General features: G+C 42.0%; 1 protein-coding gene across 1 annotated transcript in view; it reads right to left on the reverse strand.

Annotated features, from left to right (window-relative positions):
* Window positions 1-496: 496 nt before the first annotated feature.
* The window catches only part of LOC112554233 (hemicentin-1-like), a 38,785-nt gene continuing 13,274 nt past the window's right edge, over window positions 497-26,007 (reverse strand). The window contains exons 2-5 of the mRNA XM_025221915.1: window positions 8,330-8,614; window positions 5,293-5,469; window positions 3,012-3,104; window positions 497-2,734 (exon numbers count right to left, since the gene is read on the reverse strand). Coding sequence (XP_025077700.1) covers window positions 2,361-2,734; window positions 3,012-3,104; window positions 5,293-5,469; window positions 8,330-8,614 — 929 coding nt within the window. The 3' untranslated portion in view covers window positions 497-2,360. The remainder of the gene's footprint in view (window positions 2,735-3,011; window positions 3,105-5,292; window positions 5,470-8,329; window positions 8,615-26,007) is intronic.

The raw sequence follows: 26,007 nt of genomic DNA on the forward strand, positions 1-26,007 counted from the left end.
GCACCCTCTCAACACCCTCTCAACCCCCAACAACATTGCACCTTGTGTATTCCAAAGAAAACTGTTGATAAAACTTTCGTGAATAAAGAGTGGTGGCAGTGAGATCAGCTCCACATAGCTTCTTCTTGAGAGCTATAAAAGTATATAATAATAGACCTTCTAGACAGCAAAGACGATAAACTATGTCATTTTGTATTAGTTTGTGAAGCTTTTCTGCATGTTAGATATATTCATAAGAAAATTTTCTCTTTGCGAAATTTATTTAAACTCAGTAGCCTGCTTTATTGTACTATTGGTTTATCATTGTTTTGCTTTCTCTCCTTCTGTAGGGTAAGGGAATAAATTGATTTGTCAATCAGTCCGTCTCTTTGTGTATGATATAGGGTGAATGGGGGAGTGGTTGGATTTAATTAACGCTCATAACACTCTACCATTCATAATTCAAACCAATTTTATCCAAACCCACACCTCCATACTCACTCACTCAATAACACCATTTTAAACATTCCACTCATTTTAATCCGATGCAGTGCTTAGCATTCTATGAAAGACGAAAGAACCACCGCAAGAGTTTGGTAGTTTCAACAAAACAAAATTCATTCACACATTGTATTGCAAAATTGACCTTATACAAAATACTGACTGCCTATGAATCTAGATAGCAATGCTCATAAATATGAACATTGACAATGCTAATGATGATGAAGATGGCTGATGATGTGTATCCCCATCAGCAGTCGTTCTGGGACAGAATGGGACAGCACTCCTCACTCAGAAATGTTTTCCAGACGAAGCATTTCTTCCCATAGATATCGAAGAAACCGTTTTATCTCCCTTTAGAGGAGAGTGGAGAGCGAAACATTCGGCATCGTCTTCATTCTTGCCATCATCAGATGCACGCCTTTGTCATCGTCGGCACCAGCAGTTCTCTTGACTTGCTTTGATAACATTTACACTCTCACAGCATGATGAATCAACCATGAATGATATACGGCTTGCCAGACTCTGTAATACAGTCACGTGACCACAATCCAATCCACCTCCTGTGGTTAATTATTAAACAAAGTAAAATGCAGCTGATGATGGTTTTTGAGTGAATTAATGAAACTTGCTGCTGTCGGACAACAGTGCGCTTGCAACAAGCAGAGAAGGCGAGAGGCAGTTCACATCAACATGTTCACATGGACACGTCATCACACACGAGCTTGTTCACTTCTAGTTCACTAGCTCCTGTCAGATTCACTGTCCACCAATTAAGACTTCACTAGCTTATTTTCGAGAAACTAATACATAGCTAGCTTATGTGCGTACGGGACTCAAACTTATCATCAATCTGTTGGCCTAATGAACAATACCTACTTTGCTTGACAGCCATGCTTTACAACACGAACACACAAAAGCAAGCACAAGCTCTCACAAATACCTAAAGCTAATCAAGAAAGAGCGAGTATGAGTAGCACTGGACAAGGAAGAAAGTAAGAGAAGACACTTTCTTCTGTAACTACCTGAGAAGCCGACAGGTAACACTATACATCACTTTGGCGGCCTCTCATTTAATTCTATTCTTCCGGCATTTAACATGCCAGGCTTGGTTATCTACGAGATTAACCGGCCATCTTTATGTGTTGATGGGCTCTTTGAAAATTACAGCAGATTTTTGTAATGTATAGGCCGAGAATGCTCCCAGTGCTACAGAAATACTCAACCAGACCTTTCATTGTCAACTAGACAGCAAGTCCGAGTCAGTTTTTCTGAAACTAAGAAGTGGAGAGATGCTTCGAAGCAAATACTGGCAGTATCGTTTGGAAAATTTAGTGTGAATAGACATATCACAATTTGAGGCTACCCTTAGTGAAAAAATAGCTTGAGATGAAAAGTAAGCCTTATTTTGCTAGGTATACATGATGTCACTCTAATGAGCTATTTACGAAGTAGGTTGTCATTTGACCTCTGTAATTTTATTAACCCGCTATAAGAAATTCGCAGTTATTTTCTGACAAGTTTCTTGGTTTTTAACACCTAGCTTCATGTAGGGACACTTATAAAGATTATAGTAATATGCTAAAAGTTGACATGCAGTCACATCCACTCAGCATCTGCCATTCCGAAAGTATGTGTAATGTTGGAAGGCCGACATTTTCCTTAAAATTCCTTCTCTCATTACAATATGCCGTGATGTCAGAACTAATTTCTCTAAAATAAATAATTAGAAAACCCTGAAAAGGTTAGGTAAGAAAATTGTATCGCTCAACTCAAGTAAATTTTGTTTTAGAATCGGCTATACTGTATTTCATGTTTAGCATAGTCCCTTAAACTAACAGGTGAGGGAAGGGTGTAGTTGGTGGGGTGGCTAGTTCTGTTCATTCCACTCTCATCACCCACGTGACAACACCCGCTGCCAGGACCAAGCTGATGACGTGGCCAGTGCAGGTGAGGGCGCCACCCGTCACCCCCACGTGGAAGGTCTTGACCACCCGGCCCAGGCCGTTCTCGGCGGCACAGCGGTACAGCCCCATGTCGGCGGTCGTCAGGTTCCTCACCGACAGACGAGCGCCGGCCACATCCTCGTACGTGCTCATCGTCACGCGAGTGGAGGGGCTGACTGGAGTGTCCCCGTTGTGGAGCCAGTACACCTCCGGGCTGGGATAACCTTTCACCGGACAGGTAAGGTAGAGGGAGTCGTTGAGGTACACCTGGACATGTGAGGACATTTTCTCGAACAGGTAGGGCTTTCCTGAAAATATTGAGCAACATGTTTTTAAAATTGTCTTTCTTTCCTTTCCCATGGACGTATAAAGTTTTGATATGTTATAATACATTCAGTCGGAAAAAGTTCAATGATCAATCATTGTAGGGATACTAATACGGATTTCACTGGCAATTGCGACATTTGTCATAGTTTCACGGGGATCAAATTAAAAGCAAATCTTTTTTTTATTATGGTTTAAGAAATTCAAATTGGAATATGAGCTTTGTCCTACCAATATTTTCTGGAACACACACACACTAACCTGCCAGTGTCACGGGCTGTGTGAAGGTTTGATTGATCTTGGGACCTGCCTGGAGGGTCATGTTGCACGTGTACACACCGGCGTCAGCAGGCGCTGAGATGAAAATGAAACAAGTGATCATATGGCTATGGAAAGGGAGGTGGAGGTTCTAAAGTTTCATTAACCTTGTCATTAACTACTGTTTTAGTCTGGACATCTGCATTATTATGGTAACTAAACTCTGACTGCTCACTAAACATGCATTCCCATTATTAAGAGATGTGCAACATATATATATATCTTCATCAACATGATACTTGATGCTGCCAGGCCCGCAAAGCCATTGTCATTCAGTGATGACTATCATAAAGTATCTCCGGCACATATTAGAGCGACATGTAATTAAGCACAGGAGAATGCAATTAAGAGAACTGTCACTCGAGACAAGCATCACACTAATAACAGCTCATATAACAACCACGGCCACTGCCACACTCCATGCCTTGAAGCACATGGCGCAGGCTATAAAGTCAGATTTGTTGACATAGAAGCTTTGATAATCTATGGTTGACATAGCAGCATGTAAATCATCGTCGTCGTCGTCGTCGTCGTCGTCGTCGTCGTCATCATCATCATCATCATCATCATCATCATCATCATCATCATCATCATCAATATCAACATGAACTGTTAACAACAACAGACAAAGCAGAACAGCGACAGTAACGACATCATCCCCAATGATGGAAGGACTGAGTTGTTTGTCTTGCTGTACGTTCTCTCTCTTCACGCGAGATCATCGGTTTGATTGCTTCCGGTCATTTCTGGTCAACTTGCAATCTACGGTCCACGGAAATCAGCGCAGACACGGAAGACACAAGTGATTAGCGTGTTTCAAGAGAAGACAAACCACAAACTGCTTAAGAAATGGACCCTAATGCTCTTTAGCCTCGGTCCTCCTTACCCGCGGGTGACCTACACCAAGTGCCAAAGGAAGGATCGAAGCTGGCATCACGAACACGCACACACAGAGCCACATTCACACACTCAGACACACGCACACGCACACACTCTCACACGCACGCACGCACGCACACACAGAGGTACAGATATCATTCCGACAGCACGTCATCAGATGCTAATGGCTGCCGAGGCAGAAACATCACTTACGCGTGTTTGGCGGCTGCACGCCAGTTTCCGGCTCCATTCTGCCACTCCGCAGTGCACACTAAGTAAATCTGGGCATCTCCTTGTCTTGCATGCAAATTGTATAAAGCGGAGGGAAATAGAGTATCGACCTTCGTGTACCGCTCATTACAGAACTTTGTATGAGACTCATTACCGTGGATGCTGACACAATAAGAGCAGCGAGGCTTTGTATGAAAAATGGAGGCAGTGAAAGAAAAAAAAATAATGTGTATAAGTACAGTGAAAGCATATAAAGACTTCATTTCAAATGACACAGGCAGACACTGAGAGTAAATGTGAATTGATTAGTTGCTTAGTGTGCATGACCATTTCCATTTCTATTTGTCCATGTCAGTGAACAAACAACAGTTTTTAAAAAGAATTAAAGCTTTGTCCTTTCTAGCTGCTGAGCCAGAACTCCAGCTGCATCATGACAAAGAGCTGGTCCAGCTAACATTGCAGACTACATTACTAGAATAATAATAAAGCTACAGGAGGTTTGTCTCATTATCTATAACATCAGTCAGAACAAGATTGTCGGTACACCCATGCATTGTTTACTCAGACATACAATTAAGAAGATGTTTGTTGTCAGTCGTCACAATGGAAAGTCTGGAAGAGTATCTCGAGAGGTCATGCCATACTTTCCGGACACTTCCATCTTGCCCTTAACCTTCGCCTCGCGCGGTTGCCAAGTGTGGCGTGACTTGACTCTTGTAGACTGGAAGTCGTTTTGACGACTGAAGACAAGTTCCAGGCCTAGTCTGCACCAAACAATTCCGTTTCTCCGATACTGATTTTCCTGACATCGATCTTTCTCTATCTGGCCTTTCAGCTTTATGTCTTTAGCTTCAAGCCTCTTTGCTTCTCATTGTTTCACTGGATAAAGATTGAAATCTCACAACTCACCCGCGTTGCTGTAGTCTGTATTTCTGTGGATTTTTCATTGAGGTAACTACAAACATGATCACGAGCAATAACACGCATTACTACTCGTAAACAAACAGCTTCCTATCTCTTTCTCTCACTCTGTCTCGCGCACATCAACCAATGTAGCTATATCTATGGATATAAACATCTTCACACAATTGATGGATGCACAATAGAAACTCACTGGATCTGAGGATAACTAGTTTGGTGTTGTTCTCCAGCAGAATCACACGGCCCGAGTCGTTTGAGAGAGGAGCTCCATCGCGACTCCACGATACTGTTGAAACTTCCGGTGAGGAGTCGGGCCGGCACTCCACGCTGACGTCATTTCCTTCACTGATGTTAGCGTTCCTGATGTAAGCTAGCAAAAAAACAATCACAAAACTATTTTTAAAAAACCCGGTAGTCTGAGCTGAATAGTCGCTGGTATGGAGGAAAAATAGTCTCGGGAATACTGGCATCGACTTCGACCATCAGCAGAATGGCTGCAAGAGAGAGAGTGTGTGTGTGTGAGTCCCTTCAGACAGGCAAGCAAACAGAAACACAAAAACAGTATGGAATGGACTTGAGAGTCACAGCATGCAAGCAGAGTGTAGAGGTTTCTATTTGACTTCTTGCTGTTGGTGGGAAAGTGGCTAAAAGGCCAGACACCAGGCCCGACGAGAGGTGGACACAGGGAGTCTGGTGTACCCGGGCCCGTTCAATCCGCGGTCAGTGGATTTTTTTCCATCTTTTCCTTTAAATAAAAGTTGAGGGAACATTTCTCACACTGGATTTTTTTTTCTATGGTATACTACGTTTGAACATTTACAGTCATTTTTCCTTACTAACCACTAAAGTGTAAACAACTTTATATACTCAAGTAGTGATGTAGGTCCTAGTGCATTTGTCCTAATGTTTGCAGTCTAACATTATTGAATAAAATGTAGATAATGACAATCAAATTGTAAACATATTATTCTATACTGGGAAAATTATTTATGATTACAAGTGACCCGAAGAGGTCGTCTGCCCCGGGGACCGTTCTGGCTCTCGGTGGACCTGCGTGACACCAGGAATATCGAGTGTCGTGGGCTGGGATCTCGACTCACACATATCTCTCCCTGTCTGACACCTGCATGTGATTTTTTCGGGTATTTTGTGTGTGAGTGAAGGTGCCGCCACTGCCCACCCCAAAAGGTTTGTGTTTGTGCAACTTTATTTGTATACAAAGCGCTTTGAACCTCAGCCACACTGTCAGCGCTATAAGTACGGACAGTTGTTACTTATCATGATTATCAACATCAGGAAGATGTCTTTGTTTGTTTTGAGGGAAGTTCAGTGTTGATGTTACAGTAGGCAACAGTTCAAGATGCTCAATGTGTCAACTAGTCGATATATCCCTTTGGTGAGAAAAGCCTGCACTGTCATTTAAATCATGATGTCCTTTTTAAGGACTGGAACAAGAGACACGTGCATATGTTTATCGTGTTATAAATTTTAGCTTTTATGTTTCTAGATTGAACCTTTTCTTTAAAATTGAGTAGACTTGAATCATCAATTTTTATTCAGTGATTCTCTTTTCAGTTCAACCAACAGGTACTAATTTCCAGGACAATCGTACGTATTCATTTGTGTTTATATAATTTTAATTAACTATTAATATTTTTGAAAAGTATGAATAACCAAGATTCACAAAATGCGTGTATTTAAGTCTTGATATGCTAAAACTATGATTGTGCACAAATCAAATAATCCTGATGAGAAATACATTCACTGAGAAAAACAAGCCTGCCTCCCACCTTAACACAAACCACATAAGAGACGAACAACTCGCAGGGGACAGTCGTCATGGAAACGGAACACGTTAGCAAACATAATGGCAGGCAGTCATCGGAGTAACTGTATTACAAAATCCCTGGCAGAATATTGTCTGACACACAATTACCTGAAATGGCATGACGCAACATGTGTTCTGTCTTCTCACTTCATTGACAGAAAATAAATATTTCTCCAGAAATTAAATTTAACGGAATATCAACACTATCTTTTTGTAGGTAAATTGCATTAAAAGCAACCAAAGTTCTTTCAACTTTAAATAGGACAGTAGATGTCATGGAAAAAAATGGAAGCGAACCGGCGAGAAAGAAGAATCAATGCGTAAACATGTTGACAGGTGGGGGTGACAGAGATCGTTAGACAGACATATCGACAGATAGACACACTGTCAGATAGATATACTGTCAATAATAAAAATGGTTTCCACGTCATCAAGGTATTAAAGACTAGCCGTATGTTCACACCTTCGGTTAAAAACCTCAAGATGTTTTTCTCCAACTTAAAAAAGCTGTTTGTTTTTCGAGGCGGCGTCTCTTCGATTCCAAGAGAAGTCCTCGGGAAGAGCTCGACTTCCACTAGGATGATGAGGTGCAGTCAGAAAAATGAGAGGCGTGGGCACGGGGGCAGGCACGCCGGGGCACGGACTCGGAGACAAATGGATTAACAGACACCAAAGCGGGGACGGCTTCGACCGCTCATTTCATTTCGGGCCAATCGCTGGAATGAGATAACGGGGCCGGCTGCATGAGGACGGCGTATGGTCTAAGAAGCAATTTTACAATATGGGAAAACCTGTGCTGTGAGTATACACAAAAATAGGTGCTGGTAGGCTCTCAAACGACTGCTAAATAAATACATAAGAAATCATAAAAAAGACATCAAATACAGTTGAATCTATTAATCTACGGTGAAACAGAGTAATGCTAAAACATGAGTAGGTTGCAAGTCCGAAGGATTTTTGAAATGTACTTTTATAATTAGCCTTCTGTTTTAGAAGCACCTTCTTCCCTTATTTCTCTCCCTAAAAAATGTATTCTTCTTGTATAAAATTCAGAAAATGTAAGTCTCCTGGAACCAAGTACGATTCTTGTCATACTCAGCGCTGGTTCTCTATAACAGTTAGGGAGTGCAGAGTGACACCTAAGTGTGAGAACTAATCACATCACTACCAATTAATGAAATTATAAATCCAAGTATCACTAAGGACAATTTTTAAGTGTAATTTGTTGAGTGCATACGAACATGGTTATGTAACCTGATAAGCATATCTGCGAAATAATACAGCTTCTCAGTTACAGTGTAAGCAAATAGACAAAGCAATAACAATATGACCTCTTCATTATGAGCAAGAAAACAGTTGTCTAACCTTACGTTTTGAAACTTGCATCGATAGATTCACTTACCGGCAAAAATATTAACACCGACGACGACATCCTTGCCAGCAGAGGGCGAGCGGCAGATGATGTTGGGGCTGACGTCCCACCCCATCTTGCTCTTGCTGATGGTCACAGTGGTTCGGACTCCATCCGTCGTGGAGTTGCGCCACTCCTCGTAGCCCGACACCTTGGGTGAAGACCCGTCAATGAACCACTCCAGGTCTCTGACCTCAGCCGAGCAGCTGGCTCTGAACGTCGTGCCCTCCAAGACCCAGAAAGGATTATAGGGTGGATCGACCATGATGTCAAGCCCTGCACACGCGATACATGCAAACTGAGTGGGGGTACTTGCGGGGTGGACTGACACGCCATCGCTAATCATCAAGTAGCTTACAATGATTCCAAGTACGATGACGACGACGTTTATGAAGCAAGTATGCACGTCTTCACAGAATATTTCTTTAATATATTCGTTTTCGTTCCCTCATTGCTAGAAGATGTCTGTGAACAATAAGAGAATCATAATTGTTTAACTATCAACAGGCTATGTCATCGAAAGATTTGCACAAGATAATATACTTTTATGCTGTAATTGCTTCCGGTGTTTATTTGTCATTATGTCTTCTCCAGCTTTCAAGACAGTGGAAAGTCTAAACGATGTGATGTGTACAGACTTCTCGCTGGTGACCGTGTTTTCGTTGTTTCCCGTCCTGCACCCCGGGTATTTGTCCATCGTTTTGTAACAACGTGGACATGCGTGCGGTGTGTGGGGCAAAGCATGTGCTGCAAACCACAGCTAAACATCTACAGTGAGCATTTTGTCATCTGTGAGCCTCCAGAGTTCATGAGCAAGGGTGCTGTGGATGTGCCACCTCTGGGTTCCTGTTAGTCTCTGAAAATCGTCTGTTTCAAAAACTGGTTAAAATTTATTTTATAAGTTTAGTTTAAACTTGATAGTAAATTTTACATTCATAACATACCAATTGATCAATGCAGAACACCATAACACCAGTTAATAAAGTATGCACTAAACCCTACAGTGGGGTAGGAACCAGGGGCAATAGGGACGACGCCCCCTCAAAAATGGAAGCAAAAATCTCTTTTTTGCCCCCAGCCCAACGCTTGAAATGTGATTCTTCACAAAGTACAAAAAAAGGTGGAGGAGCTGAGAGAGATAGATGAAAAATCTTTATTTACGAGGATAACAGAATAAGCAAACGTTATGCTTTTTTATATCTAGTCCTCGATCTGAAGCAAAGCAAAAGAAACACTACTTTACTTCTAAACAAATACATTAATCAAAGAAGCAGTGGGGTTTTTTGTTTGTTTCTTTCTTTGTTTGTTTGTTATTTTTTTGTTTTTGTTTTTGTTTTCGGCACACTTGCAAATTTCGAATTGTTTCAAAACTTTGAAACTTAATATGATTATAAAGTCTTACTCTGAATATTACATAATTTCTTGTGATTGCGATAATCTGGTGAGTCATTTTAAATGTTTTGTTTCTTGTTAATTGTTGCTTTGTCTTTTAACTAAAACCAGCATATGTTGTGATGCTACCCCGTGTATGCGCACGTGTGTGCATGGTTGCACTCGCTCCTATTTTGTTAATGTGCGAACATCCTTCACAGTCAGCATGGAGTTTGTTCCCTGAAAGCTGAGACTCTTCCTCCTCCACTGTCGCAGTAAATAATATATGAAAGAAAATATAAGTTAGCGTGTGTCACAAAACACCTGTTGTAGACCCAACGAAGTATCTACTCCATAAACCTCATCTGGTAACTAACAGCTAACAATGCATATCATAATAACTAGCTAAAAATATATTTCATAAAACACGACGGGTGTGATAAAGAATCTGTTTACGATATGCCACAGAGGACCAGTTAATACTGTGTATCCTAAAGGACAGCTCATATTACATGTCATAAAATATCAGTGATATACAGCAGAGTAATAACGTCTGGCAGTTTGCAGCGGTGTACACTCAGCAGGTTCCCCCTCCACATCTTGCTTCTCTTCACTCAAGCTTTGCTTTCTGTTGCGGACTTCGAAATGTGAACACCACGTGTCAGAGAGCCGCGACACATCATTTATCTATAAATCCCATGGTAGCCATCATACTTGAGGAAATTTGGGTAAAAAAGATTCATATTTCTGCATTTCTTTTGTATTTCTATTGAAGTGTCTGTATCTCTTATATTTTTGTAAATTTTTCTGTATGACTTATATGTCTATGAATGTGTCTGTATGTCTTGTTTGTGTCAATATATGTTATGATATTGCACTTGTGAGTTTGTATTTGGCATTTGCTTTAATGGGAAATTTTTGTGTATGAAAATGTTTCCTTTTTTCCTTTGAAGAGCGATGAGCCTAGCTTCGACTGGACTATCCCGCAGCTTTAAATGATTATTGTTATTGTGAACATTATTATTAAATATGTAGGAACCCAGCCAGCATGTAATCACAGTGATTACCTGTGAGAATTGTACCCTTGCATGGCCTGGCTCTAGTTTATGGTCACGTGTTTATTCCTGCATCACGGAGACAGTACGGTGTCCACTCTAGACGGATGCCGCACTGTGCGTGATCGCTGTTCACTGTTCACAGGTCTCAAGGGGCCGCCGGTGGGGAAGAGGAAGTTACATGGGAGATCAAGGCTCTTCTCGTCAAGTGCAGGAGGTTGGTGCCAGTTCGCCCTGAGCATTGACAGTCATAGGAAGCACAAGGCCAACCCATAGCTACCGGCAGCGTGGCTAAGCTCATTCCTGCTTTTTTCTCTACCCAGTCGTCGGTGAAGAAAGCCACATGGCTGCTCCCTGCCCATATATTCTTTGAGAGACATAAAATGCTGAATGCAAATAAAGATGAGCGGATCCCAAACACAAGTGGCGAGTGATTGAGGGCGCGTGATTATCTTGCCATTTTAACTCATCCTCCAGTGTGGAGGGCGTTGTATTCATCCCTTCACCTTCATGCGAATGGAAGAGAGTTGCATCAATACCATGCCAGACACCATGTATGTGGGTCTTGTGAGTTTAGGATATACCAATAAGTTTCACACTGAAAAACTGAGTCCCACATTGAGCACTACTGATTTATACTGTCATACACTAAGGTACACTGTCACACACTAAGCCTCAGGGAGAGAAAGAAAGACACAGAGACACAAGTCAATCTTGGCAAGAAAAGAGAGCAAAATAACGATGTTTCTTAATCCGAGGAAACGCACAGATAAAAAAAGAAAAATTAAGGGCATGCCTAAAGGGCATCACGTACATAAATTAAATATCGGAATGTTTTCAAAAAATAATTGCTTTAAAATAAATATGATTTTATTTAGTGGGTACTTCAAACTTTTGGAGGATTGTCCGACATGTTTGCCCAGGGTAGAGAAGGAGGGCTAATGTTTTTTATGTCACGTGACCTTTTTGTCTTTTAGCCCTCTTTCCTGCTGTTCTTCCGCCTCTGGAGACTACGCCGCTCGGTTAGACAATGCTAATGCTCCCATTCACTGAAATATCCAGTGCTTAATTTTTTTCTTTCTGTTTTCTATCTTAATTTGCGTCTATAGAACTATTTTTCTTTATGTCGGCTCTTGCATTTTTTTTCCCCCATCTTTCGATACTACATAGCTGGAAAAGATAAAATACATTTTACAAAGTGTTATAACATATACTTGACTGCTGAAAGTATTGCTCGCATCTTGCTTTTCTACTACAATACACTTATTCTGTTTACAATATACCCAGAGCCTTAAGATGATAATTTGAAACAGGCGAGGTTATAACAGCGGTAAGCGCAGATATGTCAGCAACATCTGCAGGTGAGCAAAAAGGTGGATGACAACGAAGATAATCTGTTGTGTCAGGAAAGAGAACAGTCTGATATGGTAGTCAATTGATCAGATCATTTGACACGACTGAGAGGAGGCTAATCTCTTTCATTGGAAGGTCAAAATAGTGGAGTTCATGACCATCAGTTACAATGATACATCACAGAAGATGAGGGACTTAATGCCACATAATTAACACATGCTTGTAAACATACCTTGAAATGGAACATTCGTGCAATCTATTTGTTTTTTTACACTATGTATGGCTGTAATTTGGAGAATTAGTCTGGTTCTATGTTCACCAGCCCCTGCACAAATTATGGTGGATCCTGTCAATTAAGTCTTTATGCTCGTCAATTTCCACACAAAACTTGGTGAATCTGTCCAAAATATTAGGAAGGAAACACGCATCAAAGGAAAGTATGCGGCCATCAATAGAAAATAATTATATCTGTAGAGTATTGCCCAGGGGAAGAGGAGAGTTGGGAGACCAAAGCAAACTTGGACAAGAACAGTAAAGAGCGAGGTAAAGGACGTGAGAACCACATGGACCCAACTGAGTGAGGCTGCTCTATACCTGGTCCGCGAGGGTTGTTGTGGCCCTATGCTTCTCGAGGAGTAACAAGGAATAAACTAAACAAAGTATTACCCAGAACCCCAAGGTACCTCCGAATCTACTCGCTAAGTTCAACAACAACAACAGCAAAGTGAATGCAAAATAATAATTGCATTTCATTGTATTGTACAATGATTGTTCTCCCCCTCCTCCCACCCAGCACGTCCCTGTATTCAACACCACGACTGTTGTTCCCTCCCATCATTGCTAGGTATTTGAATTCAACCGTTTCGGCGGAACAGTATTAGCCCATATGAGGTACAACGCATGCTGGACTGGCACTCACAAGAAATTTCCAAGTTAGGACCATGTCGCTGAAGAGTGTCTACCGGATGTGTGCTATTTACTTCCCCTTGCCTGCCTGCAATTGCTATTGACACCAAAGGCGGTGGGGGAGAGAACCGCGTGTTTACTTTGCGCATGACATGGTCATTAGACGCCTGAAGATCGAACACCAAAGTCAATATTTGGAGTTTAATGATTGTCTCCCCTCCTCCCTCCTTTTCTACACGGCGTTGGTGACCTGTACATCATCATTCTTGTTCACATCCTATACATCATCATTCTTGTTCACATCCTCTTGACAAGAATTCGATATAGCCTCTCCCCTCTCTTCCTCTCCCCTGTTCCTTCTACCCTAACCTATACTATTTGTCTCTTTTCTACATCTTTGCATGTGGGTCGTGTGGAGCAGGCTTGTATAACACTCTGTGGGTCGTGTGGACCATTCCCACGTCTCCTTCCTGTCAAAACGCTAAAGATGTCTGAAGGGAGGAAAAGCCGATCGGTGTCACCAGTTCCGTCTGCTCCCACACTCAGACATCACGTGACACAAGGTCTGCTGGCCGCGTGTAGCTGAACAACGCCCTCCCGACACCATCGCCGCCCTCTTCTCTTCTCGTTACAGAGATCAACCACAACAGATACATTAAAAACCTTTAAGCTTACATGGATGCCGCTGACGGAAGGTATAAGTTTCAAGTATTTACTGTTGACAAAAAAGCCAGACCCACGGTCAGCGATGCATGCCATGAGGACACAGCTCGGTTACCATAGGCTTTGTTCTCTGGCGCCAGCTCCGGCTGGCTGCCGGCAGATGACTGAGCCATTGTCCACCCTTTCTTTCAAACGGGATACATGAGAAGGAATAGCCGAGAAAGCAATTAATCCAGATTACAACTACTTCTCCTCGTGGACTTTATTCGACCTTACATCTAACATGCCTGTCAGAGAGCTTTCTCTCATCGAGCATGTTTAGAGATCATCATCGCCAACAGCATCAGTGAGCCCCTCAGAAGAATATGTATAGCTGAACCACATACCCGGGACACTTTATTCAAAGTTGCACAGGATGGAATGACTCAGACTGGATTGTCTAGCTGAGAATTATTCACCCATTCCTTTAAACACCGAACACATCATCCTCGGGGATACAAATGTCGGTTTTTTTGATAGTTTCTAATGCAATATTCATGCTGATAGAAATACAAGAGAAAGCCTTGAAAATTCTGAGACATCTTCCAATGCTGTAGTAGCTCCATTTAATAAATATCTGGGGCCAGCTGGCCAAAATATTTCCTCTTTTACTTTCTAAGAACATTTGTCAGATTTCTAGTTTTTGTTTTTGGTATGACTGGAGTGTCTTTAACAGATTTACTTTTACGCTCTTACACTACATCTCACTGACTTCCTGATTTCCTAAAAACTTTTTAAATCCACGTTTTGAAACATTTATGCAACCAGCCCCTGGTGGCTATGTCCAGCAACTGTCTCTGTGCCAGGTCAGAAAGTAAATGCATCACTGTCATGTCACATGAAATCATAGACATTACTGACACTATATCTTCATGATGTCGTATATAAAGTCTAAAATGTCTGTATAGTACTGGACAATCCAACGATGTAATATTCAGAAAAGTGTGTGATGTTGTCTAGCTACAAGATACAATCCTCAGCAACTGTTCTTTGCCCCTTATTTTCAATCCCATGTGACTTGTAGGAGCTGGTGCAAATAATGCACTAGTCATCCAACAAAATTCTTGCCTAAAAACTTGGTGCCTTGATTATCAGGCGTGTCTAAAACTCTGTGCTTTCACGCTCCATTGCACCGCCGTGAGGCTGGTGAGTGAAGTTAAAAAAAGTCACAGAGAGCGCCTTTAGCACAGTCACGTCTGGTTTGACCCTCTCTGGTCACGTGACATCATGAATGATGAGGTCAGTCGGTCACAGAGAGAGTTGTGAACGTTCGTGACAAAGCCTCGTGACTGTATCTCGCCACGTGACATGCTAACGAAGAGGTATGCTGTTATTCTACAAGTGTTTTAGGAAAACGTCTACGGTTGTTTCACGTCACGTGAAGACCTAACATCACGTTTATCTCAGTGACTAAGAACAAGCTCTTGACATCACGTTGTACACAATGACTAGGAGCATCTCTTGATATCGCGTTGTGACCACGTGACTCGTGACAATACGAAATTATCTCAGAATTAAAAATCAACTACATATTTCGCCATCAACAAGTTACATTTCTGTTTAATGTAGCCCATATAAATATTGTGGTAATTAATAAAATCTTGACCTTAAAGGTTTTTACAATAAATATGTGTACATCTATCAGTAACGGTAATATTTGGATATGAATACAAAATCAGGTTATATAACTCGTAAGAGTAAAAACACAATGTGACTTCATTTGTTTGTTACAAAGCGACTGTTGTAATAATGTCTCTTGTACTCATGTAATCCTGTGTATTCACACTGTGCTTGTGGAAGGCAACAAACCCCGAGGAAACAGAAACCGGCAATGCAGTCGATGTGCAGTTCTTTATATTGTTTATCTCCTTACTACCCTGTCGGGCAGAAATAATTTGTTTTTGTCCTGTCCATGCTGTGCTGCAAGATTTGTTCTTCTCAGCTATGTGGCCATGAGTTGTGTGCAGGGGATGGGTGCACATAGGTCACTAGCTGCAAATTGGTCACCTTATAAAATAATAGTCTGGTATTCTATTCAGATAATTATATAATTATAAAACATTACAAGACCAGCTGCTGGGTAAGATGCTTGTAAAATACTGATATTAGTAGCCCAGCTGATACGTGAAACCTTATATTACTAGTCTAGCTGTCACGTAACACCTTACAGCATAGTAGTCTAGCTGTCACGTGACACCTCAGAATGTCATGTAACAACTTACAACATATTAGAAGTTGAGTTGTTATGCAAAACCTTATGAAATGTTAGTAGTCCAGCTGTCACGTAACCCTGTGTAACATAGTCCAGCTGTCACGTAAAACCTAAGAATATATCAGTAGTCCAGGCGAGCGCTAGGTGTTAGTTAGGGGTTAGCGGTGTACTGTGATCCCTGCCCCAGGGCGCCAAGGCCCGTCGATCACACACTCCGCTGCGCGAGAGCAGGACACAAGCGAGGGCTTCGACTGTCTCCCCCTCCTCCTCCCCACATCCCCACCACGTGATGGATGGCAGTTACCCGCACTTAGGCAAGGGCTGCAAATTCGATATGCACCGCCCCCCCCCCTCTTGCACTGGTCTCCCATCCCCGGACATCCCCCTTCCCCAGCTGACCCTCTTCGTTTTCCCTGACCCCCATCTTTCTCCTTACGGGCCATGGTCCTATCGTTGCCTCCCAGTCGCTACATTCAAAGCCACTGCTTCGGTAGCCATGCGTTGGCAGACTACGACAGGCAGCTATAGCCTCGCGGGCCTGTGACTCATGTCTCCACAATTAGAAGAAGGCAATATTTTACTGGGGCAGGAAAGAAAATTCACAAGGCATGTGGTAACGAAGAGGATGCAGACGATGACCATTACAGTCAGGAAGCTGTGACTAGGATGTGACTGTAACACAGTCGCCACACCTCAGGCTGGCTGGTCCTCCTACCACGAGCATGTGTATGAGCGCGTGCGTGCGTGTTTACGCAGAACATTTCTTTTGATCACATGGACACACATATCAACATATCACATCACATAGTCGCACGCATTTTTTTTTTTTGCATCCAATCTAAGTGCGATATGTTAATGTCGGTATGCAGTGATAATTGCTTTCGATAGGCATTACTGAAGTTTGATGAAGACAGCAGTCAACACCTTCTATCAATGCTATCTTTAAACATACGGGTAATTAATGACGGCTGAACAATACTCACAAATAAGATCATTTCGCTTGCAGGGCTAAGTGCTGTCGTTTATTCTAAGCTTAAAATAGCGAACGAATGAACGAATGAATGGATAATGGTCATTCCCAACAATAATATCGTCAGAGAATATCAACACTTCACCATAATACAAGCGATACTAAAAGACACGAAAAGTAATCTACAAAATAAACCAGAACCTTATAATAAGCCAGAATTGGGGTACATAACTCAATTGTTATATTTCACGTCTTCAATGGCTTCCTAAGACAAAAGAGAAAGTTGAAAAGAACAGCAAAAATATGTGAAAAGCCTGTAGCTTTTAGTCCCTATTACTGATGATGGATGACCATCTGGCAATTGATGAACCTGCTGTCACATTGACCAGCTGCAATATTGGCAATATTTAACTTGTGTACCCTGTTAATACGCTCACAGTGTACACAACACGTTTACTGACGACAGTTTCTGTATTTAATGTGTGTACATTGTTAGCATGCTAATTAGCGACAGTTTAATGTCTTCATTATGCAACAGTTTGAAGTATTTCGCATGTTGGTGTGGAGACTTCTTCCCTGTGAGTTAAGTGAAGATTGTGATAGTCCCTTACACCGAACTGGTCAGTCGTGGGGACAAAACTAACAATGTTACACGATCTTGTGTAAGCCACAGTTATCTTCCGCAGAAGCAATTTGAAATAACATTTAGGGATGGCAGACATTTTTCTTGCCTGCATTTGACACCATGTCACTCAAGCTGCAAATGGTGTTTTTCATCCGCCGGCTTTGTCCGACAGAAATTGAAGGCCCGACCTTCCCTAACAGCCTGTCGTCTGATGAGATTGGCAGCCAGTGCCCTCCTCTCAACCAGGCTCAGTGGCTGGAGATGACGTCACCACAAGCACTGTCTAGTACACTCAACCTCCTTCCTCCCTCACTCACTCACATGCAGAAAACCCAGCATGTGAGTTCAAATAACTTATCATATCTCCTCCTATGCTAACCCCTTTCCTCCATAGACTTATTTCGTGCAAAAAGGTCCATCACTCTCTCTGGATTTTAACTGAACACCCAGGTGGTGCAACTCGGGGCACGAAGCAGCTAACTTAAGTATTTTTGTATGTAACACCCACCACAGTATGAAAAATAGAACAGGAAGGCTGTCAGGCCAATCACGAGACGCAAGACTCGAGAAGTTCAATGCTGTCACGTGATCACAACTAAGGATGCTCAAGTCATCCTTTCCGCTAAGCACCCTTTATTCCTCCCTCTCCTCCACCTTCCCCTAACCTCCACCGCCTTCCATAAACTACAACGGCCGAGATTGCTCAGCAGCGCCGCCCTTTCAGCTGAAGGGAAATAACCCCGGATTATGACTAAACGGTCACAGTTTGGTGAGCAGCGCTACACAAAGGTCACTTCGAGTTCGCCACCGCACATCTCCGCGGTTTTCATTGATTTGGGATATTCGCAAGTTTAGGGGCCTACTCCATGCGCGCGCAGGGATCACGAGGGACAGAAGCTGGAGACAGAGAGTGAATGCTTACAAGTTATGGAAGGATGCCACCAACATAAAAAAGTGGTTCACGGGAAAATCTAGGCACAGAGGCTGCAATACATAGAGGACGAAATAAAGATGCAGCTGCAAATATTCCTGCAAGACTTGCGACCTTTAACCTGTGGGACTTGTGAGCTGCGCTACACTGTGGCACTTGACTCACATTACATGGTCGCAAATGACAGTGGTAGATAATATATGAGACAGTTTAATATCTACCACTAACATCGTGTCTGTCAACGCTACAGATAACCTAATTCAGCTATCTAATAGTGCAACTACCATGAACACAATTCAAAAACTAATTTTAAACTGTTGAATAAAAATTAACCCCACTGCCCATGCTGTAAAAGAACTTTCTGAAACTCACAATTAATGTCCTACTCGTAATATCATAGCAACATCAATACTAACAATTTCACAAAAAATCAAGATGGTGTTGTGACTTAATTACTGACTATCAATATGGCGGCATTGCTGGCGTCATGTACAGCTAGTCAGACCTATATATCCATTAATTTTAAATCAGCGACGGAAGAGCACAGGAAGAACTCCCGTGTGGACACTTCGTCGTTATTTTATTGTTTCTTTGCTATGGTGGAGTACTCCCCACGTCTCCGAGGAATCTTGTGTCGATAAATATTATATACGATAAACGCCGTTAAGGCAGTGTGTACTCTGCAGATAGGTATAAAGTTTTACGATCGCTGACGATAGTTATCTCACAGGAAACGCACATAATTCACCTGTGCTGCCTCTTGTACCGAGATTTTAGGAGGTTGTATATGAGGGCAAAGAGGTAAATGTACTTTGTACGACAAAAGCCTCTCGACTCATTAAACTTATATATCTCAGATCTCTTCATGTCAGATGTTCTCTCAGTTTGCGCTGAACAGGTTTCGACGTTTGTGAAAACGGACTATAACTGACGTCACTGGAGTGTGGAGTAACTGACAGCTCACTAACCTTGCTGACGTCACGTTTCTCGAAAATAGACAAGTTGAGAGACAACAGTCCTACTCAACAGAGGTCAAGTACAAAGGTCCCAAATAAAATATGAGTGATACAATGACACTACCGCTAAGTAGGTCAGGTCACCACTGCACACCGACGGGTAGGGGTCGGCCCCTCGGTACACGTTTGTAATGTTTGGTCACCGAGTACATGTGGAGTACATGTGGAGTACATATCACCCTAACTGCGAAATTAGTTCAACGAGTAAGCAAGCAAGCAAGCGAATCTGTACCTACGCAAGGAAATAGTAGTTCTCTGGCCGTTTCGTCTATATGATACACTATGGTCACGTGGGAGTAAGACGTCTTTCGGGTAGGAAAGGGGTGGAAGCAACAGACAACGAGCCGTACGTCATCCTTGTATCAGATGTTAGACAAGTCTGGCACTTGTAACAAAGTGTCACAAGATTGTCAAGAATATGTTGGTCATAACGGAACTAATTTTCAAATAACGACATTGATTAGGGATGCGAGTCGCAGAGTTGTGCCAGAGTCCTCTGTGAGAAGAGAAAGAAGGAGAAAATAAATTTTTAAGAAAATACTAAAATTATTGATACTCCCTATACACAACTAAACAAATAAAATGAATTCTGTAACTAAAACCTGAGTTGTATAGCTATAAAATGCACGAATGGTATCGCTAAAGAGAGACAGTTATAAAATTCCCTCCCGGCGCCCCATAACGGTGTAGCACTAGTCTGTGGAGATGTAAGTAAGTCTTGGAGACACCGCCAGGCGCGCTCGTGCCCTGAGATGGTGAGGAGATGAGTTGTCGACCTTTTTAACTCACTTTGTGCACCTTTCTGTGAAGTCCAATAAGTCGGCGGTCGGCAGAGGGTAGCTCGGCATTAACCTATTTTCATCTTTATGGATCATTTCCTACCTCGGTTAATGGAAGGCGTGGACTAGGCAATACATTGTTCTCCACACTTTTTTTTTTTTTAGAGAACGAGTCAACAAGAAATTGCTACTTTTTCGAATTTGTTTCCCTAGGCTTTTGTATTTTTCATCATTACAGAAATTATAACTATGTTAAAAAATACCTTATGATTATATGTAGATAGAATTATTTGTTTAACAGGCTATACATAAGCTGTAGTAATAAGTAATGACTTCAATCAATTATATAAATTAACTGGACAGCAAGCATTTCACAATTAGGATAATAGTTTCTAATAATAGTCTGCATCAGACATCTCTAGTGCCTGTGTATGTTGTTGGCTGTACAGGAGACATCAAGAGAGCTTGTTTACTGTACATCACAGGCTGTGAGGAGACAACACCTGCTGTAGACGCACACAGCTGCCTGCCGATGCTCACTGACAGCATTGTAATTACTTTGTCGACTTCCGCCTCATTACTGCGCCGCCTGCCTCCCTCAAAGCATTAGCACGTGTTCACGTGCTCTTAGCACCATTTAACTGCCCGCAGATTACGTGACCGATATGTAGGTGTTCGAAAAAGGCTTTTAAAAACGGATTTTTACCCTTTTATTTTTTTGCTTTTTTATTTTTTTTTTTTTTTTTTGAGAAGGAAGTGAGTGAACAAAGCAGGATGCTAGAAGCACATCCTGCGACTTTTTTCAACTGGCGAGCTGCACGTTACTTGTTTTTTAGGGAAGGTTTTTTTTTTGGGAAGGGATGAGATTTCTTTTTTACTGGGTTGTTGTTTTTTTGTGGGTTTTTCAGTCAAGTAGATACTTTTGTTAGTATTTGTTAAGCTGCAGAGTTTGCGCTCTGCTTGAAAAAACATAAAGAACAATGGTGTGTTTGTAGGATTGCTCAGATCGTGATTTATTATCTTGTGGCGTGTCCAGTTGTATAATGATCGGCATCTCGACTTTTGTATTATGGTCATCACCTGACCATCCGACACAAGTAGCTCTCTGTGATTGATTAGGGGAGGTCAAAGGTCAAAGGGGCGGATGAAGAGGATTTAGTCTCCGCCCTCTTCCACCTCTTCACCTTTATCACCACCTTTGGTTCCGATCTATTATAGCGTGTCCAGCTTGGTGGTCAACGATTCACCTGCTGGCGTCACAAGCAGTGGCGCCATTATTGTTAACGTCCATCTTATCAGTTGTGACATTGCAGCATATAACAAACGTATCATAATGACATGAAACATTTGTAAGTATTGTAAACATTCATTAGTGCAAAATACTTGAAAAACACCTTATACCTCACCAGTACTCATACTCCCACCCACCGTCTCTCCAGTAATTAGGAGAAGTTTTTGTAAAGACATGAACGGGTAGACTAGTCCAGCTCGGTCACTACATGTCTTGGAATAATTTCTCGTTCAGCCTGAATACATTTCTACTGCTCGGCGACCTACATTGGAGCTTGAACCACGCACTCTTTTCTTCTTGGAAACACAGTTTGAGATGTGCTTCCAATGCATTGATCGTGTAATCTGTCTCAATGTTGGGCGATCCAGCGGGAGACACATTGCAATAAATCTAAATTCGCATCTTAGTACAAGTATTCCTCCAACATTGCCCAGCCCCCTAAACCTCCACGCAACAGGCACGCAATGTTGTAGTTGTCGCTGGGAGAAGAGTTATGAGAACACTCCTACGCTGTTTGTCCCTGTGATTAAGCACCGCCTTCACAAGCTCGGTCTGCCCGTTAGTCGGCCTGACTGCCTGCGTGCACACACACACACACAAACACATGTTCCAGTCTCACATCTCCTTTAGAACTAACAATGGTATGGTGTGAACCTAATGAAACATTTGTTGGAAAATATTACTTTCGACCAAAAGCATTTTTTTTTCTCTCTCTCTGTGTTTTAAGAATGGTACAGTTTTAGTGTAAGATGCGTAGTAGTTTTAAGATGCAATGAGAAAAGTGCATTAATATAATAAATAAGAAAAATATGAGAAGCTTATGCACGCTTTTCCAATTTTTTGAGCGTGATATTTTCGTGTCACTGTAGATATATGTGTAAGTAAAGAGAGAGTCATACTAAGAGTGATGTCCCCTTGCCCAACTGGCTGGAGGGGGCAGAGCTCTGTTGTATTTTTTATCTTATCTGACATCTTCCCCGTGTTGGACTTGTGATTGTGTATGATTTTGATGGACCTGCCATCGTGGTGTGGAATGTAGTGCCTCTTCGTTTCGATGACTGCAATTCTTTGTCAACCTTCTGACTTGACGATCGGCGCAGTTCAGTGAGCTTCATGTCCGCTTGATCAGTGAACGTTTGTGTGTCTGGGGTCATTCGTCGTTCAGTGGACTGGTGTCGTCTGTTGGATGTGTTATGTGTAGCTGTATTTGCCATGAAACCAGCTTATATGACATGTTTGATATGTGGCCTGCGGAGTGTGTTCATGTTGTGTGTAGACGCTGACCTTTGGCATGGAGCACCGTCATTTTGTTCTGACGTCACATTATTTTCACGTCACATCATCTGTCAGCTGTGACGCGCCTTGAGCTGGTCCACAGGGGAAGATAAAGCGCTATAGAAGCCTATTATTATTATTATTATTATTATTATTATCATCATCATCATCATCATCATCATCATCATTATTAAGCAAATGCTCGCACCCTTGCCGTATACAGCATACTTGAAGCACTACAAAATGTAATATAATAATATTATCATCACACACACACACACACACACACACACACACACACACACACACACACACACACACACACACACACACACACACACCACACACACACACACACACACGCACAAACACACATATCACTCCACACACGCATCGCTACATTCTGCTTTCTTTATAAGATGAGAAAAAGAAAAGATGAGGTGGCGTTGCCGCTAGGGATGGGATGTTATGTGAAGCATGTAGTCTGGAGTGAGCAGGAGTTATGGGACGTGAGAGATGAGCTATATTTAGAATGTCTGGAGGCAAGATGCCATTTCTACTTCTTGCGTGGACACCACACAGACATCGTCAGTACAATGCTGGACAGAACACACTGACCACAGAGAATGACAGCAATAGATTGATAGCACACTGACCACTCAAGAAAGAGTAACCAAAAGAGTGTTACAGAAAAACGACTTCCTGCATTACAGCAAGGTAACAGGCTAGTAAGCAGATTAGTTCAGTGGAAAGGAAAGTTCAACTGAAAGTCGCTATACAGAAGGAAGGAAATCGGACCGTGAAGCAATAAAAAAAGAGTGGAGGCTATAAAAGAGGGATAGAGAAAAGGAAAAATATAATTCTAACAGAAAGAAAAACCATCAAGAACTCAATGAGTAAAACTGTGCTCATCACGACAACCATTCAAATAAAACAGTTGTTTTAGTCCTGAGAGAGACTTGATAAGTAAAACGGTTGTGTCAATCACGAGAATAACTTAATGAGTAAAACAGTTGTGTTAATCACACCAGACTTGGTACCCAAGCGCCACTGAAGACAGTATGTCATGTCACAGGATGACAAGAAGACGTGCTGAGAGCCGCACACAATAAGGGAGAAGCTTCATTACCCTTGGATCTTGCCTCCTACCATGGTAAAAGATCCCTACTACTAATTTGAACCTTTTTCCGCTAGAGTGTGCAACATCAGAAACTTGCGAACTCGACACGCACTTTGATGTCTAATTTTAATTTATTTTAAATACAACTAAGGCTGGTCAAACTTCTGCCAATTTTCTTATATGAGTCTCGTGCAAACATATTACAGATATATAGTTAAGGACTCAGCTTACATGTACAAGGCACAAACATGCAGTTTAAAACATTCACTAACATCAAAACTACTAAAATAATATAACCACAGCGGATTGATTATTAAAGCTACGGCAATCTATTATTGGCACGATGTGCTTGATGAAGACCTCGAAAGGAGGGTCATCCAGTTCTTGGCTGCTGGTGTTAAAAAGATCATCTTTTTTAGCGAGAAGAGTTTTTATAGGCTCTGGAATGGACATCAAGGAGGAAAATTAGAAGGCATTGTTCTCAAGAGCAGCAAATCCTCCAAATCCTTCAAATCAATATTTTAGACCAGTTTTACTGTTTCCCTCATCGATTTTACTTTCTCCACCTCTCAGAGAGAGAGGGGGGGTACACACTCAGGGACAACAGAAACAACAGAGACAAGCACACTCCTACAGACTAAAAACTAACAAACACACAGACACACAGGGCTTGCACACTGTAATAGGCGGTGGTGAGCTAAGGGGCGGTGGTACAAAAGAAAGCGGTGATGAAGACGGAGGCAATATTGGATGCAGTGATTCGTCGATGTTTTCTCGCGAAAGCTTTATTGGGGAAAGTAATGTGAAAGGCCTGTCTGAGGTCTCCGAGCCCATCGCTCCGCCGATGCAATTGAGAATTTAATCTGCGCACAAGAGAAGGTAATGCCTAGCACGAAGACAAATTGTAAGGGTAGAACCCCTAACACAGAGCAAACGAAAAGGTTGCATTAGCTAACTGAAACTTGATTCTCCGGCTGCATGAAGTCTGTCATACAGCTTTTAAGTTCATCGTAAACCGCAAATCAAAGACGAAGAAGGGCTCTAAGAATGTCGTAAACTAAGACTGAGGAGAAAAAAAATATCACACTTCTTTATTTCGACTATGTATTACTTTAACTTATTTTTATTTAATTTTCTTATATATTGTCTTTATTCTAGCCAGTTAAAACTGTAAAAGTTTTTCAGCCAGGAAAACCTCTCTTACTTTACATCACAATTATTTGAGCAAAAAAAGTTACTAACATTTGTCAATTAAAAAATGAGACTGATGGCTTGCTCCTGAATGTTGTGGGGAAAGATGTTGGTGTTGTGGTTCAAAAGTTAATGGTGTTTGATTATTTCTTTCACGAATCGACTTCCTACAACTGCAGTAATTCCTAAGCACCCCTCTGGTTGCCTGCTCGTGTGCTGTAATCTCCATCCTCTTTGAGGGTTCAGGATCTGAAGACAGAGAGCAGCTTGGTGAGTTGGGAGTGAATGGTGGGTGCGACAGGACTGTGGCTTGTATGCTCAGAGCATGTCCTGGTGTGAGAGGGCGAGCAGTACGATGGCTGCTGATGCTATTGATCACAAGCTTCATCCCGAGTACAGAACATGACTGCGACGAGAGCTTTGTCTCCACTGACCAGTAGACCAGCCTCTACTCCAAGTATCCTATTCCAGCGGACCAATGTTTCCATGCATCGTACATCAGTGAACCAGACTCTTCACTCCAAGTACCCCGCGCATTTAGATGAGCTTCCAACCTCACGAGTGCGCATGTCCACAAGGGCGTCCGTGCACACGCAAGTGAGAAACCAGTGGTGGACGGGTGGGCCGGTCTGTGTCTGTGTGCATAACACCAGACACATGAATAACTCGAGCGAGAATTTGTTTACATGTGTGTTCGTGAGCTGTGTGATGAGTATTTGTATCTGTGACCAGTAGACGTCTGCGTATTAGATTGTTGATGGAATTCATTTCTTTAAAAAGATTGTTTATTGACACAATTCTCTCTTCCTACATTCTGTACATCTTTACTTCTTGACAGTATAGATCGCGACAATGTTGGACTTCTAACTTTT

This window comes from Pomacea canaliculata, linkage group LG13 (genome assembly GCF_003073045.1).
Source record: "Pomacea canaliculata isolate SZHN2017 linkage group LG13, ASM307304v1, whole genome shotgun sequence".
In the NCBI taxonomy this organism is placed as follows: domain Eukaryota; kingdom Metazoa; phylum Mollusca; class Gastropoda; order Architaenioglossa; family Ampullariidae; genus Pomacea; species Pomacea canaliculata.